Source organism: Leptosomus discolor, chromosome 14, assembly GCF_034619465.1.
Source record: "Leptosomus discolor isolate bLepDis1 chromosome 14, bLepDis1.hap2, whole genome shotgun sequence".
In the NCBI taxonomy this organism is placed as follows: Eukaryota; Metazoa; Chordata; class Aves; order Leptosomiformes; family Leptosomidae; genus Leptosomus; species Leptosomus discolor.
This window is the reverse complement of record NC_141404.1, coordinates 1,524,178-1,541,617: the sequence shown is the minus strand read 5'-3', so window position 1 is coordinate 1,541,617 and position 17,440 is coordinate 1,524,178. Positions and strand designations below refer to the sequence as shown.

At 68.1% G+C, this 17,440-nt stretch overlaps 1 protein-coding gene across 2 annotated transcripts in view; it reads right to left on the bottom strand.

Moving 5' to 3' along the window:
- The window catches only part of CASKIN1 (CASK interacting protein 1), a 32,206-nt gene extending 17,138 nt beyond the window's left edge, over positions 1-15,068 (bottom strand). For both annotated transcript variants that reach the window (XM_086473083.1, XM_086473084.1), the window contains exon 1: positions 14,975-15,068. In XM_086473083.1, coding sequence (XP_086329209.1) covers positions 14,975-15,068 — 94 coding nt within the window. The remainder of the gene's footprint in view (positions 1-14,974) is intronic.
- Positions 15,069-17,440: the final 2,372 nt, after the last annotated feature.

Sequence of the window (17,440 nt, the reverse complement as noted above, 5' to 3'; positions counted from 1 at the left end):
AGCCCCCTGTGCCCGCCGCAGTGAGCCGGCACCGGCACAGCCCTGAGCCTGTGGGACATAACCCAAAGGCTGCACAGCCTGGCGGGGAGAAGGGGCGGCCGTCCTCCCCCCAGCAGCTCGGTGAGAAGCGTGCCAGGGGCACGCACGCCACGGACAAGGGCTCGCTGGGAGAAGCCAGCTGGAAGGGGCAACTCCAGGCAGGGAAGGGAGACGCGGGGCCAGAAGGATGCTCCCTGCACACCACGGCCACGGCCTCGCTCGCCCCCCCTGTGCTGCGTCTCCTTGTCGGCATCCCAGTGCCATAACTGATTATTCGGCACAAGGGGCTGTGTCGGCAAACGGGGCACAGGGGGCACCGGCAGCGGGAAGCGCGGCTGTGCCCGGCCCTGACCCACGAGCCTGCGGAGCGGTGCTGGGCTCAGCCGTCGCTGCCTGGGCCACGCGTGGCCAACGGTCCCAGGAGCAGCCGGGGCAGCGGCAGAAGTTTCTCCCTGCTCCTGCGGAGGCTCCCAGGCTCTGGCACCCAGCGCTGGCTCCCTCCTGCGCTCCCTCGGCCGCCCGACAGTCCGAGCCGTAGGACATTTGCTAGCAAAGACACAGCCTGGAGCCGACGGGTGACAGCCACAGCAATCAGCGTCCCCCATCCACCAGGTCCCCAGCGTCTCCTCCCAGCACGTGGTGCCACGGGGCAGCCATGGGATGAGAAGGGGCACCGCAAGGTCCCCAGGGCACCGGGAGGGACAGGGCACTGCAAGGTCTCCAGGGCATGGGAAGGGACAGGGACACCGCGGGGGTCCCCAGAGCATGGGAAGGGACAGGGCACCGCAGGGTCCCTCCAGCCAGCCCCGCTCACCCTCCTTCCAGCCAACAAAACGCCACCAGCCCGAGCCCCACGTGCCCTGCCAGCCCGCGCTCTTCATTTAACACATTAACAAACCACCCCAGCACCAAACCCCCACCGGGGCGGCCGGACCCAGTGAACGGCCCCCCCCACAGCCCATCCCTGCTGCAGCATCCCCTGGGAAGGATTGGACCTTGCTGGAGGGCAGAGCCCCCCGACACCGGGACGGACCGCAGCGGACGGGGGCGAGCAGGTCCCCGCCAGCCCCGAGCTGCCGCCAGGCTCCCCAACAAAGGTGCCATTCAGCGCCGGTGGAGAGGAGCCCAGCGCCGCTTCCGCTGCCGCCCGGCGCCAAGAAGCAGCTCCCAGGAGAAGGGGGTCGAGCTGCTCCCCCAGGGATGCCAATGGCCGGTGGACAAAAGGAGCCAGCGGGCGCAGGAGCGGCACCGTGCCCGGCACTGGCTCTAATCTCCGGCCCCGAGACGGGCCCCGCTTCGGCTAACCGGTCCTCGCAGACGGACGGACGGATGTCAGCCGGTCTGCGCGGCGCCTGGCCTTTCCCACGGGTTGCTCCCAGCGAGGGGCTGGCGTGGGGCAGCGCTCGGGGATCGGCTTTGCGGGGTGCAGCGGTGACGCCACAGGCGTCACCGCTGCACCCCGCAACGCCGATCCCCGGTTGTGTGCCACCAGCCCCCAGCACCGGCCAAACCGGCATCAGCCAAACACACCGTAGCGGCAAATCACTCCTCCCTGCACCTGCAGGAGAGGCTGCGGCTGCCAAAATCTGTTTAGCACTTCCATCAACGCCCGTGCCAAGTGCTTAGTCAGTGACTTCCAGCCGCGCAGCGGTTTGACTTTCGTTAAAGCTCTGGCAGTGGTCGCGAGGCTGCCGGTGCCCGTGCCGGGCTGCGGCGAGCTCAGGACCCAGCGTGGCTTCAGGCGGTGCCGGGAAAAGGTCTTTAGGTGCGGTGTCGGTCTGATGGGGAGCGGCCGGGTGACCCCACGTCCTCCTGGGGTGCAGCACCCCAGGGTGCCGCCGGCTGCCCGGCAGCATAGCGAGGTGTGGATGGTGGCGTGGTGGCTGGCACCCCCCCATGGGGCCAGGCCAAGGTCCCAGGTGGCGGGAGCCAGCGTGGCACCAGTGGAGAATGAGCCCCACATCTGCACCAGCACCAGGGCCCTCGGCGGGCAGCGGGCAGGGCAGGGAGGGCAGCAGCTCCCGTGCCAGCCGGCACCACCAAAGCTCCCGAGGGGTTGAGAGCAAAACCCTCGCGCCGTAGTCCCACAGCTCAGCAATTAAGCCCCTCTCAAAGCGGTGTGCTGGCCCGGCACGACACTGGCAGCCTGGCATGGGGCACGAGGGAGCCATGGTGAGGGCACAGCACCGCAGCCGGAGCCTGGAGCCCAACCGGGCCCTTGGCACGGCCCCGCCATGGCTGGGTGCTCGTGACTCCTGGGGCAGGGGGAGCAGAACGGGCACCCCGAGATGCCACGCCACCGAATCCACAGCCCGGGGCTATCTCAGCCCCTCTGTGGCCGTGTGGGATTTGCAGCCTGTCTGGGGGCAGCGAGACATGGGAGAGCTCGTTAATGGCTGGGAAGCAGCACAAGGAAAACTCCTCTGCTAACGAGGGAGAGGGAAGGGAGCTGAGAGCGCTGCCAATTAAAAATACCGGCCACAAAAGGAGACGGGCGCAGCGGGGAGGAGAGCAGGGCTCCCGCACGGCCACGCTGCCAGCGGGCACCGAGCGTGTCCCTGGCTGTCCTCCCTGCCGGGATCACCGGAGGGGTGACGGAGAGCACCGAGCACCTGCGAGCACCCACGGGCACCGTCCTGCCCTGCCCGCGCAGAGGCAGATGGCAGGGCCATCGGGCAGACACCGCAGCACAAAGGGACGGTGGCACCCGCGGCGCTGGGGCCCTTGCTCAGACCACCTGAGCCCCACCAGTGCCCTCGGGACACCCCAGTGTCCCCTCTTTGCTCCCCATGGGCTGCTCAGGCGATGGTCGTGCCACGCAGGGAGCACAGGGCCCACCCACGGCTTGCACCCCACGAGCATCCCGAGGGGCCTGACGGCGCTGAGCAGGGTCGGGCAGGACCACATCGCCAGCCCCGCGGGATCCAGCGAGCCCTGGCACCACCGGGTCCAGCTCCAGCCCGCAACTCCCGCGCGCACCGGGAGCCGCAGCCGTCTGCCACCGACACCGACTGCAAACAGCGTCTGCCACGAGTAAACACCGCCGCGGGGAGCTCAGCCCCGCCACTACTCCCAGAAATGCCTTTACTGAGACACAAGGCTCGCAGCAGCTAAATGCACGCTTGGGTTCAGCCCGGCGCTCAGCGTGCAGCGAGGGCCGTGAGCTCCTCGCCGGCCGCCCCGCAGCAGCCACGGCCCCGGGCGGGCACCGCGATGGCGGGCGAGGCACGAGCCGGCTGCACGTGCGGGGCCGGGCGTCCACGGGAGAATCGCTCTGCCCGACCCCAGGGTCCGGCCGTGCATCACCCTGACCCTCTGCGGCCCCGTGCCGTGCCTGGCAGCTGTTCTGGGCACCTTGGTGCACACCGCAGGCAGATCCCCCGTGCCCAAATGCGGCTCCATGTACCCCGGTGCATGCCGTAGGGAGACCCTGTGCCCAAACGCTGCTCCAGGTACCCCTGTGCCCACCACAGGTAGACCCCCGTGCCCAAACGCTGCTCCAGGTACCCTGGTGCACGCTGCAGGGAGACCCCCGTGCCCAAACGCTTCTCCAGGTACCCCTGTGCCCAAACCCTGCTCCAAGTACCCCAGTGCATGCCGTAGGGAGACCCTGTGCCCAAACGCTGCTCCAGGTACCCTGGTGCACGCTGCAGGGGGACCCCCGTGACCAAACCCTTCTCCAGGTACCCCCGTGCCCAAACCCTGCTCCAAGTACCCCAGTGCATGCCGTAGGGAGACCCCTGTGCCCAAACGCTGCTCCAGGTGCCCCAGTGCCTGCCACGGGGAGATCCCCATGCCCAACCATGCTTCCGAGCACCCTGGTGCACGCCATGGGGAGACCCCCCGTGCCCAACCACAGCTCTGGGCACCCCGCTGCACACCGCAGGGAGAACCCCGTGCCCAACCACTGCGCCGGGCACCCTGGTGCACACCACAGGGAGACCCTCACGCCTGGCTGCTCCAGCCCTGTCCCTGCACACGTGTCCGAGGCCACGGCCCCACACGGTGGGACCCCTCAGTGCCTCCGGGGGCTCCTCTCTCTTCCTGGCAGCGGGGCCCGTTAACATGCTGATGCGCCAGCCCCCTGCCTCTGCAGCCAGCCCAGCGCCAGCAGCGATCGATGCCCGGTTGGGGCGCGGGGGCTCCCGGCCAAGCCCCCGCTGACGAAGCACATCCTTGCTCAGCTCCCCCCCACCCCCGGCAGCGCCGCGCCAGCTCGCAGGGAGCAGGCGGCTGCTCCGAGCAGATGGCTCCAGCCTCCGCTAAATCAACATCTCCTTAATGAGGGGAAAGCCGTCGCTGCGCCCCCTGCCCCCTCCCCAGCTTGGCTGCAGCAGTGAATGAGCCAGAGCAACCCCTCCAAATCCTCCTCTCCATCCCATCCATCACCCCACTGCAGTGGTCGCCCTCCCCTCCAGCCTCACCATCCCGGCCACTTTCCCCCTCCCCAGCCCAAGCAGGGCAGCAGGACCTCTGTGTGTGTCCCCAAGCGCAACGGGGACCCCCCCCCCCCGAGACCCCCCACCAGCAGGACAACACCGAATCTCCTTGGGGAAGACATTCAAGGCAAAGCCAAGCGCCTCTTTCGGAGGGTGGGGGGGAGGACCCTGCAGCAGCATTGCCGAGAGCTGCCGGATAAAGGAAGAATCCAAAATAGCTGCTCTTAATTATATCCTTGCTGACGAGTGCCACACAAACAACGGGCGCTGCAAGCACTCGCTGCACGAGGAGCCCCGGCATGAGTGGTCTTATTCCTCCCAGCGAGGATGGGGGTCCACGCCCCGTGGGGACCCCACGGAGGTGGCCAGAGCAGCCCTGGCTGGGTCTGGTGATGATGGGGATGCCGGGGAGCTGGTCCTCGCCGCTGTCAGACAGCGAAAGGCTTGTACTCCTGCAGCCAAGGTCGTGTCAAGTGCTGAGGCCGGGCGTGCACGATGTTCAGATGCTAATGAAGCCGTTATCATCTCCTTGATCGATTTTGACTGTATAAATAATGCACCGGGAAGCTGGAGGGCTGCTGGCTGCAGGGGAAGGGATTGCCTGGGGCAAAGAGGTGGGCAGGGACGGGATGGACCCATTGCAGCCCAGTGCCCACCACAGCGCCCAGATCACAGCTGGACACCCACCAGCTGGATGCCCCAGTGCCCATCACAGACGGAAAACAACTGCCCATCACAGCTGGATTTCCACTGCCCATCACAACTGGACACCCCAGTGCTCAACACAGCTGGACACCCACCACAGCTGGATAACAACTGCCCACCACAGCTGGATAACAACGGCCCATCACAGCTGGATAACAATGGCCCACCATCACAGCTGGACACCCCAGTGCCCATCACAGCTGGACACCCATTCCCATCACAACTGGACACCCCATCACCCATCACAGCTGGACACCCACAGCTGGGTGCCCCAGCACCCGTCACAAGCCATTCCCCAAATCCCAAGGCGCTTTCGGGGGATGCTGGCCCTGTGCCCAGCGTACCTGCTGGGGCTCCGGATGCCCGGCCCTCGCGTTCAGAGCCTTCTCCTGCGAGCGGAGGAATCTGCACTTCAAAATCAATAGGCTGTGGCAGCCTGAGTCACGGTGCTGCAGCAGCGCAGGGCTGTCCCCTGGGGCCAGGATGAAGCAACTCAAATGCAGCTTTCAAGAGGCAGCGGGGACTCCTCTGTAATATTTTTTTTTTAAAAAAAGAAGAAACTTTTCGATCTCAAGGGAGGGCGAGGGGCTGACCCTGCGGGCTGCTGGGGCAGGCGGGGACAGGGGAGGCAGGTGCAGCCCAGGCAGAGCCGACCTGTTAAAACCTGGAGCTGGCCAGGGGACCCAGCACCCCACGGTGCCCACCAGTGCCGTGCTGGGGCAGCGGTGCTCACCAGCGGCTACTGGGAGCATCCCCACTCTCCCTGCATCGCCGAGCCGTATCCTCACCCGACCTTTGCCGCGTGGTGCCGCGGAGCCCAGCCAAGCCGTGCTGCATCAGCCAGATTCCCCCGGGGCAGATGCAGCCCCCCCCCCCAGCCCCACAAGGCCTCCCCCAGCCCCGGTTTGGGGCTCAGCCGTGCAAGAAGCCCCCTCCCAAGATCTGCAGATGCTCCCTCCCAGCGCAGGGTCACTGCCTGCAAAATCCCGGCAGCCTCCTGCCCGCTCCGGGCTGCCGGCAAACCCACTGACCCCTGAATAACACACGGTGCCGCGCTGCTCTGCCGTGACGCGGCCCAGCGCAACCGGGGATGCGGGAAGGCCGGCAGCGGGGACGGGCAGGGCTGCAGGCAGCGCAGCGATGCATCGGCTCCGGCCCCACAGGTGGGATCGAGGTGCCGCCCTCGGCCCCGCGGGACCAGCCCCGAGCATCACGCCAGCCCCGTTGCACCCGCCGCCGCCGCCGCCGGCCCGGTGCCAGCCGTACGCCCACCCTCGTCTCTGCAGAAACGCGTGTTGGTGCTGCTTCCACGCAGCCTTAATTGACAGCCTGCTCTCCCCGCGCCGGGGCGGCGGCAAACAGGTAATTTTCAGTAATCACCTTGGCTGGAAGGAGTCACCGCCGGCACGGCGAGGCTGCCGCGGCGGGGGACAAGACATGGCCGCTCGAGGCCACCGCCAGCTTCCATCTGCCCGGCCATCCCTGCAGCTGCATCCCAGCGCGGCCGGCACCGCGAGTCCTCAGTGCCCGAGCAGAGGCTGCTCTGGACACGGGAGCAGAGAGGGGCAGGTGCTGGCACCACTCACCTCCACCCCCCGGCAGAGACAGCCCTGCCTGGCCCCATCCCCATCCTCCCCATCTCCTCCTCATCCTCATCTCCTCTGCGGCGCCAGGGAGCCCTGGGAGGATGGACCCCAGCCATGACGGCCCGCAGGGAGGGACCAGTAGCTTTTGTATCTTAAAGCATCGTTAACTAACGAACAGTCGCTATCATCTGGCCTTCCACCAACCCAGCCGCAGCCCAGCGTCGCTGGGAAGTGGTGGGAAGCTGCCGGGCGTACACAGAGCGTGTGCCTGCGTGCACGCGTGTGCGTGCGTGTGCAGGCGTGTGCAGGCGTGTGCAGGCGTGTGCGAGCAGGCAGCCCAGATTAATAAGAGGGCACCAGGCGCGGCTCTGAGCTCCCCCGCCCAAGGCGGGTAAGACAGGCCCTAGGGTCTATTTCAGACGTGGTGCCTTGAGGGCCACCATTTGGCCTCGTCCGCACAACAGCCTGGCTTCACCGCGTGCCGGTGCACCGTGCCCGCCCCCACACCCTCTGCCCCACGGGGGCTTTCCCGGCGGTGCCCCGGGGCAGGATGGGCACGGCGATGGGCAGCTCCACAGGGGCATGGGCTGGCGGCGGGGTGATGCCGGGGGCGGGTGGGCAGCGCGGGGACGTGCGGCCAAGCGACGCCGCGCATCTGCCCTGAGCACCGGGAGCCCGGCCGGAGGCCTCGCACCGCTCCCGAAATCCTGGCAGCGCTGCAGGGGAAAGGCAGGGCTCGCAGGACCCGTCCCAGCACAGCGGGCACCGGGTAGGGGGCTGGCAGGGGCGACGTGGGACCACCTGGCCCATTTCTGCTGGGAGCCGGGGTGTCAGAGGCAGGCTCGGGATGCGCGCCCGCCGGAGCGGAGGCAGCTGGGAGCAGAGCTGCTGCGGAGCCGCACAGCCGTGAGGAGCGCGCCGTAAACAGCCCAGCTGCAATGCAGGAGCCGGGCAGGCGGCTGCTTTGTCTGCTCCAGCGGCTCCGGCAGCCACCGACCAAAAACCTACGGGGGCCTCAGTGAGGAGGAGGAGAGGAGCTGGGTTTCCAGCAGCCACATCTGGAATGGATCAGCCGGCCGCTGCCGCTGCCGCCACGGCCGCCAAGAGCCGTCCCCAGCGCCCAGCCCCACGCCAGGCTGGGGAGGAGGCGCTGCCGAAGCAGCCAGCGGAGACGGCCGTGGGCTCACGGGTGCACGGGGCAGATGCACACGGGCACACGCGTGCACATGGATGCACAGAGGCACACGACACGCCTGGATGCACAGGGGCAGATGCATGCACACGGATGCACACAGATGCACACGGGTGCAGGGGGGCACGCACGGGCACACCGGCAGAGCAGCGCTGGTGCAGAGCAGCCAAGCCACCGGCGGGCACGGTGCTCGGAGAAGCGGCGCCCGGGCTGTGGCCGGGGCAGCCGCTTGGGCACCATCTCCAACCTACTCCATCTCCAGCTGACATGGCCCACAGCAGGGCATGGAGCCGGGGGTCCCATCGTCCTGCTGCACCCCAGGACACCCCAGCCCCACAACCACCTCGGTCTGCTCGGCTCTCACCAGGCAGCCAGCAACGACCTTGCCAGCAAGACCCAAGGAGACCCCGGCAGACCCGGCGCTCTCCCACGCCATCCCAGCACCATGCTTCCCTGGCTGGATGGCTCGTGCCGGGCACCGGCACCCATCCATCACCGGAGCAGGCCTGGCAGCGTGGGGCTGTCAGGCCGAGCCGAGGCCAGCGCTGCATCCCCGGCTTCCCATTTCTCAGGCTGATTGTTCCTGTCGCCGTGGAGCCCAGTGTTAAACACCTCATTTTCTGCTCCCGTATTGAGTTGGAAAATACTATTAACATTTCATTAGGGCTTAAAGATCCCTCTCAGCCCGGCACGAAGAGCCAGCCCGCTGGCAGGATCGCTCCTGCGCCAGGCGGGCTGCGCTGGCCCCCATCCCTCCAGCAAGAGGGGACCAGGAGGGCAAGTCCCACGTGCCGCAGCTGCGGGACGGGATGGCAACTCGGGGGCAGAGGTGGATGTTGGTGCTGCACGCCGGCTCGGCGCCCAGCCTCACGGCACACTTGGCAACAGCTGGGGCACAAAGCGGTGACAGTGTCCGCACAGGCCGGCACGAGCCCGGGCGCTCCGGAGTGGATTTTGCTTCCTAACACCTTTCCCTCACCTGCAGGAGCCTGGCCCGGCAGTGACAGCATCAGCCATTAAACACCAAAAAATTCACCCTCCGACGCTCTCCCGATGGTGCCGGGACACTTGCGCGAGGCCCCTTTAGCCGCCGGCTGGCGAGGGCAGCAGGCTCACGGCCAGCGTTCAGCCAGAGGCTCACCAGCCCCAGCCCTTTGGGGCTGCCAGCAGTGCCCAGCCCCGGCGCAGCGGCGCACACCAGCTCGGCACACGCCGCTCCCGCACCAGGATGGAGAACGCTGCGGCAAACACGTGTCCGCACAGCCCCGAGCATCGCCCCAGAGCCAAGCGGTCCCCTCCGCCGCTCACCCCGCCAGCAATACCACAGCTCCCACGTGCCGTGTGCCGGGGAATACGTTTGCCGAGGACCCACCACTGCTTCGGCACCCGCCCGGGCCCTGGCACAGCACGGCACAGCCGCCGTCCGTGGGCATCGCCGCTGTGGGGCTGAGCACGCCGCAGCCCGTGCAGCCCCTGCCGGCACAGGGGGAGCGGGAAGGGGCTGGGGGCACCGAGCTGGGGAGGGGGCTGACGGCAGCCTTTCCCAGCAGCTGGGAAGGGGAGGGAAGGGTTAAAGGGAGTGCAGAGCAGAGGAGAGGAGCCAGACGCCAGCCTGGCTACTGGAAACCACAATGGGCTGGCGTCGAATGGGGTGGCTGCGGAGGGGGGGGTTCCGGGCACTCACAGCACCCAACCCTGCTGCACCGCCGGCACCCTGAGCACCCATGGCACCCTGTCACCCCTCGGGTGCAGCCTGGCCCTGCCACGTCCCCGCCACTCCCTGGGAGCATCACCCCACCGCGGTGCGTGGGCAGCAAGGAGCACCGCGGCACCCAGCAGCGAGGTCCTCGTGCGGGGGAACAGCCAGAGCTGGTGGCCCCGGGCACGAGGGGCCACCCACGGCCAGCAAAGGGCTAATTGGTGTCAAGGCAGGTGAATTCGGGACTGCTGCGAGAAAATCCAGGCCAGCGAGGGAGCCTCAAGCTGGGACGGGAGCTGCCGGCCCACGGCCTCACTGCTCCTCGGTGGCGGCGGCCAACAGCCCCGGGTCCTCTGCCACGTGGCCCCGTGGGCAGGGACCCCGCAGGCGGCCCCGAAACGGGAGCTGCGCTGGGGCGGCGGCGGGGCAGAGGAGGGTTCGCACCCACAATTCCGGCCCAGCCAGAGAGAGAGGCAAGAATATATAAAATAACGTGATGTCGCCCCGGGCTGAGTAATAATGCCCCTCTGGAAGGAAACTTGGCACATGCCAGCCTGCGCCCGCCTGCCAAGTCCTGCCGGGAGCGAGGTTTCACAGGCGGGCGAGAAACCCCAAGAAGAAGTTTACAAGGGACCTGCTGACACACGGTTAAGCACGGCAGCGGCAGGAGCTGCGCGGCCTCGACCACCATCCCTGACGGCCCTCAGGGCAAGTGCCAGGGACATGTCTGGGATGCACCGACATCGCCCTGTGCCAGCGTCGCCCCGTGCTGGCATCACCCCGCGTGCCTCATCCCTCCCCCTTGGTGTTTCGCCCCTTAATCCGCGCCGAGGGGATTGGAGGGGCTGCGGGAGCAGCACCCGGCCATGGGACAGGGGGTGCACAGGGGCCCAGCACCCCTTTGCAGCCGCCCAGCTTGGCCAACGTGCCACAGGCTCCAGCCCTACGGCCCCTTTCTCCCGCTCCAGACGTCCCGCCCGGCAGCGATGGCTCCAAAAGCTGGTAGCATGCAGGGGGTCCGCCTGCTCCCCCCCTGCCCGAGCTTCCCCTGTTTTGAGGGGATGCAGGGGAGCAGCAGCAGGAGCCATTAGGGGCAGCTGCTTCCCTGGGGAAGTTTCCTGCGTTACCGGAGGGCCAGGGGGGAACAGGGCAGCTCTGGTGGCTGCCGGCCACGCGTGCCCTGGGCACTGCACCACAATTGGATTTGCAGCTGCCCTGCCTTTTACTGCATGGAAATTGAATTGTAAAATGTCAAAGACATTTCCTAACTGCGCCATATTAGCCTGGTTTTATTAAATACTGTTATCAGAGGAGATTATTAATGCAATCAAACGCAGGCAAAAAAAAAAAAACACAACAGAATTAACTGGCCACCATGCAGGAGGATGTGCCGGAGGGCAGGAGGCAGCAGGCAAGGCCCTGCCCAGGCAGCCCATGTCCCCGCGGGGTCTGGCTCCTGCCTCCCGCTGTCCCCGCATCCCGGAGCACCGGCGAAGCAGCGATCCCACCCAGCTGCTGCAGCTCCACTCGCATCCCATCATGGGTCCCCATGGGATAGCAGCACCCCAAAAGGTGATGAGTCTGGGGGTACTCGCTGAGTTTTGGGGTCCCTCCCTTGCTGCCCACTTGCAGGCAGGCTGCCCACGCTGCCTGCACTATGCACACCCTTCCGAGGAGCTGCCGGGCTCCCATCCCGTTCTTTTCACCCATAGCGGGCTCTGCCCACCCTGCACAGCCCGGAGCTGGAAGCAGCGTGGTCGGAGGCAGGCATGGGGCCAGGGCAGTGCCAGTGGTGCCAGCAGAATTGGGGTCCCTCCCCAGGCGGGACAGGACCTGCTCCCTGCACCCAGCAGCAGGGCCAGGGCTGGCTGGGATAAGCCCCAAAATGCCAGGGCTGCTGCCAGTGACACGCAGGGCAGGACGCAGAGCTCTGCGCAGGCAGCAACGTGGGAGCGGGGGTCTCCCACCCAGGGCAGGGGCACCCCGAGAGCTGCCTGCACCTCAGCACCCGCAGCCCCGGGCAGTGGGGCCAGGCTGGGGTGGGTTACCCTGGCATAGTGGGGGGCAGAGCTCAGTGCCCAGCTCCTGAGCCCAGCCAGGCAGTGTGGCTTAACACGGCCACCGGCATCCCGGAGCGAGGTGCCCGGAGCTCCGGCGGCGCACGGGGACACAAGCCCCGATGGCAGCCTGGGGAACCACGGCAGCACCGAGGACCAGGCACGGCGTGGGCAGCGCAGCCCCACGGGACACAGCCCCGGCTCCCACCCGCACACCGGGCTGCAGCCAGCCCCTGCCACGCTGGGTGCTCACCCGGCACCGCAGGGCCACGTGCCGGGACATCTCCTTGGCCGTACGAAGCCAGCGCGCTCGGAAGAGCTTTGCAAAGCTCCCCCAGCCCGGCAGGAGGAGAAGCTGGGGCAGAAGGGCCCAGCCCTCAGCTCAAGGTCCCTCCCGCAGCACCGGCGGGTGCCACGCAGAAGCCATTTCCAAAGCGGACGAGCCGCTGGTGGCACCGGCCTCCCACGGAAGGAGCCTGCTCGCTCCAACACGCCACGGCCAAGGAGCCACGGTTGCCCTGCACGGCACAGCACAGACCCGTCTCCCGCTGCCTGAAGTCCCGGGTGCCCAGGACAGGGACGGTGGGGCGGGCATGGATGCTGCTGGGGACACCCCAGGGCCCCATCCCGTCCCACCGAGGGGAAAACGCCAAGTCACTACAATTCTTCGAGGTAGCACCGGGGAGGAGGGGACAGGGAGGGAAACAGTTTGCTGCCAAATCCCTGCATTTGATTTGCGTAACTTTCAGACAACCTCATCAATTATGGATGCCCGGGAAGCGAGTGCGGTGCGAGCTGCGGCCGGCCCGGGCCCCACAAACTCGTACTCCACATGCTAAATTGGGCCCCACGTCGCCATAGCAACCCGTGTTAATTCACGCAGGGATTTTTAAAATCTCATTTATTAAACCCCACATGAATAGGATATTATCCAGATAACAGAACTACGTTACAAATCTTCCCGGTGCCGTGCAGCGTGGGGAGCGCTGGAGGCACGTGTGGGACCAGCACGCGGAGAGGGACGGGAGGACGCTGCAGCATGGGGCAGCCCCTGCTCTCCCACCCCATGCCATGCACCGCTCCTCCAGCCTTGCTGCTGCAGGCAGAGGTGTTCATGCACCCCAGGCCGGGAGCATGGCACCCACTGCTGCGCACATGGCCCGGCTGCTGGGGAGAAGAGTCGGGTCCTGTGGGGAAACAGCGCCAGAGCAGCCGGGCACCGGCACGGGAGCTGGAGACGTGCAGCCCAGCTGGGGCACGGAGCAAGCATCCGTGCCCACAGCGGGAATCTCCCCAAAACCAGGCTCGGCCTCACTGGGTGTGCCTTGTCCCTGGCGTGGGGACCACCACTGGCACCCACGGCCGTCCCACCAGGCAGCGCCCGGCAGCCGGAGGGCTCTGCAGTGGGAGAGCAGCTGGGGTGGGAGATGCAGCAGAGCAGGGCTGGGAAGGAGAGGGATGCGGGAGGAGGTGGTGGCACTCCGGCACCGCTGGCCGTTGCCACAGCAACACCAGCTGTGCGCCCGGGCCAGCGGGGATGGGAGAGGGGTGTGAGGGGGACAGCGCTGGGCACAGGCCAGGCGTCGTCCTGGTCCCTGCACGCTGCTCCGAGAGGCCATGGAAGCGGCAGCGCCTGGAGCAGGTTGGGATGAAAGGGGCTCTGCGCTGGAGTCCCCTCCTCTCCCTGCACAGGCCCTCGGCGGTGACAGCAACGGTGGCACTGGGGACACGGGGGACAGCACCGCCAGCCCTGCATGGCACCAGGACACGAGGGACACCACGCCAGCCATGCGCGGCACCAGGGACACCACACCAGCCCTGCACAGCACCAGGGACCCCACACCAGCCCTGCACAGCACTGGGGACACGCTGGACGCCACGCCAGCCCTGCACTACAGCGGGGACATGGGGGATGCCACGCCAGCCCTGCTCAGCCAAGACCACCCCTGCACAAGCAGGGACAGGGGACACCGCACCAGCCCTGCATCGCTCCGGGGACAGGGGGGTGCCCGTGTTTGGGGACCGCTAGGCCCCGGGAGGGACGGGCGCAGCGGTGAAGGAGCTGTGTGCCCAGTGACCCGCTGCCACGCGAGTGCTCCCCGTGGTCCCCGCCCGTGCCCAGGGATGGTCCCCAGCCCCCCCAGGTCGGCCCCGTGTGCCAGGCCTGAAACCTGCGGCTGCATCAGCACCATGAATAATTCAGTCCCGGGCGGAACGCCTCAACAGAGCAGCTAAATCGTAGAGAGAGAGAGCAGATACTCCTGGAGCGATGCACACGTACACACGCAGACACACACGTACAGACACACACGCACACCCCCGCAGCCTCACGCCTGGGCACGCACCCCCCGGGTGCCCACCCGGAGACGTGCAAGCCCAGCCGCAGAGAGGCACCCAGGGAGATACCCGCGGAGCTCCATCCAAACACCCCCACACGGAGAAACACCAACACAGCCACATCCAAACACACATATGCCAGGGTACACACCGATACACAAACACAGCCACGCACCCAAACACAGCCACGCACGCACACCCAGCGCGCACGGACACGCGCAAGCCCTGCGCGGGCACCGGCAGCCCCGCCGCACACCCGCTCGGGCCGTGCATACCCGCTCCACGCACACTCACGCACACGCAGATGCCCCCAGCTCCGTCCTGCCCGCCCCGCCGCAGCCCCCTGCCCTCGCCCGTCCCCACGCCCAAGCCAAGCCCCCCCCCCCCCGGGGTGCACTGGCTCCCCCGGGGGCTCGGGAGCTGCTCCCGGGAGCCGGGCAAGGGTCGCCGGTTGCACCGGGAGGTTGTTGCACCGGGACCGGCGGGGCGATGCTGTGCAGCGCTCAGCACCCGGGGATGCTCCGCCACCATCAGTCCCCGCCGCCGGGCTGCGCCCCCTCCCCACCACTCCCCACCCCCCCCCACCCCCCCCCACCGCCCCCACCACCGGGGGTCCCCGGCACGTCTACCGGCCCCCACCGCGCCGCACCGGGGAAAGGGCCGGGGATGCTCCGGGGCCGCGCAGGGCGGTATCCCCGCCGGGCCCCGGGAGCAGCGGGGCGGGATGCGGGCCCCGAGCCCCCGCCGCGCCCGCTGATGCGATGCCAGCCGTCGTCGTGTGTGCGTGTGTGTGTGTGTGTGTCCCGCCGTGTGTCGTCGTCCCGTGTCGTGTGTGTGTGTGTGTGTGTGTGTGCGCGTCCCCCCTCCGCCCCGCCACCGGCGCCCCCGGCCCGGCCCGGCCCCGCCGCCGCGGCACTCACTGGCTTTGCCGGGCTTGGGCCTCTGCAGCAGCTTCTGCACGGCCGCGATGTCCTCCGCCTTCACCGCCTGCACCAGCTCCTGGTCCTTGCCCATGGCTCCGCCGCGCCGGGGCTACCGGCTGCGGGCTCACGGCCCGAGCATCCTCCGCGGCGCGGCGCGGCGCGGCGAGGGGCGGGCGGGCGGCTCGGCACGGCACGGCTCGGCACGGCTCGGCACGGCTCGGCGCGGCGCGGCCCCCCCCCCCCCCCCCCCCCCCCCCCCCCCGCCCAGCCCGCTCCGGAGGCGGGGGCGGCGGCGGCGGCGGCGGCGGGCGCCCGGGGCGGGGCGCGGCGGGGCCGCACCGGGAGCGCGGGGGGCAGCGGGCGGGGGGCGGAGGAGGAGGAGGAGGAAGGAGGAGGAGGAGGGGGCGGGGGCCGCCTCGGTGCCTGCGGGCGGGGCACGGGGATCCCCCTCCCCGGTGCGGAGGAAGGTGCCGAGAGGCCCCGGGGGACGCCCCGGCGGGAGCCGCCGCCGCCGCCGCCGCCTCTGCCTCGCAGCCGTGGGGTGTAACGAGCCGGCGGGGTCTCAGCGGCCTCGGCAGCCGGAGGGGAGAGCGGGGTGCAAGGCTGCTCGGGGCCTCTTCTTCCTTGGGGAGCATCCCCCCGGGCGGCAGTGCCCCCCCGGGGGAGAAGAGCCGGGGCTGGGGGCTCGCTGGGGGCTGGCGGGACCAGCAGACCCCCACCCCGGGGCACCCTGTACTCCCTAGCCCTGCTCTGGGGGTGCCCTTCACAGGCCCCCGTCCCGCCCCTTTGCCTGGCCGTCCTGTGGTGCCCAATAATAGGAACCAGGCTGGAGCAGCTATTAAATTTCTTCAAATAAAGCCCTTTCTACTGCCTGATTTTCTGCTTTTGCAGATACAATGGCCAGCGACATTTGCGCCCTTCCACTTTTTTATGTCTTAAATGACCGAGACATCAAAGGTGTGGAGGGCGCCTGACTGTGCTGAGGCCGAGGATGCTGATGAGCCAGCTGGGTGGGAAATGGGGCCAGCGATGGACCCAGTTAATGGTGCCCTAGGCAGCGCAGAGCCCAAGATCACACCCGAATTTCTGCTCTCCCACACGAGTTACTGTCTAAAAGCCTTGCAGAGGTCCCAGCTCCACCAAACCAGTGTTGGGGCCCGTTGGGCCCGAAGGCTGGTACCCAGGTGGTCCCTACAGCACCGGTCACTGCAGGACAGTGCGGGAGGCAGCTGCACGGGGACACGGGGCCACAGACCGGGGTGAGTGCCCATGGCAGAGGGAAAGGTGGAGGGAACCAAACCAAGCTCCACCCTGATGCCCCCTGCCCACCCCGTGGTGGCCGATGCCCCCTGAACTGGAGCCCGAAGATGCCCTCCGCAGCCCCCAACTCCCTCCGCAGCCCCCAGCTCCAGGCTGACCCCCCTCTCCTCAAGGACAACGGGGTCTATCTCCTCTCCCCACCCCCACTTTGCAATCCAGGATATTTGGGTTGCCAGAGCGAAACGCCGTCTAATCTGCCCTCTAATCCCGCAGCCTGGCGGTGTGCGGCTGCATGGGGGGCCTGAGCCGCTCCGGGGCTCCCTGGGCTGGGGGCTGGGGCTGGGGGCTGGGGCTCCGCACGTGCCCTGGGGGCCCAGGCAGGTCGGGGGCTTCCCTCACATCTGTCACCACTCGATAACAAACGAAGCTCCTCAACAAAGGTCCCTTTGTGCCCCACGAGCTCTGGGCTCCTGCCCAGTGCCAGCACCCAGAGACCCAGCATAGACACGGGATGGGGCAGCCCCTGCCCCGACGGCCTGGCCGGGCACCAGGACCTTTGGTGACCAAGCCAGGACACAGGGCAGCAGGGCTGTGTGGGGCTGAGCGGGGCGCACAGCCGCCATCCCTCCTCCCCTGGCTTTTGCAGAAGGAGCTCCAGACCGCCTCGCATTTCTGCGGCTCCCGCCGGGCTCTTGCCAAGTCGGGTTGGTCTTTGCAGAGCAGAAAAACGTGCGGTGAAACGTCCCTGTTGCTGCCCTGCACACGGCAAGCCGAAACCGGCACCCTGAACGGGCAGAGCCGCGGGTACGGGGGGGTTTGGTTTCACCTCCCGCCGCTGCAGAGACGGGCACCGTGGAGGAGCAGGCACGTGGAAACCCTCGCTTGCAGGAGCTGGCAGGCACGAGGGCTTGCCCCGTGCGGGGGTCCCCCCATGTCCCCCCGCCACAGCTGCCTTTCCCATGGCCGCGGGCGAGGAGCACGGCGGAGGCCCCTGCCTGGGCGCAGGAGGCAGGACGGGCCTGGGGGTGTGCAGGACCCTGGTGCGGGATTAACAGAGAGGGAGGAAGAGACGAAAGCAGCGTTTGGAGGACGGCGGGCACCACGCTCGCTCCCCTCCCCGCCTTTTGGGACTCAAGGTGGCGGCCGCCGCCAAAAGCAGACATGGGTTTGGGGAGAGGGTGGTGGCGGGAGCCTGGCAGGGCC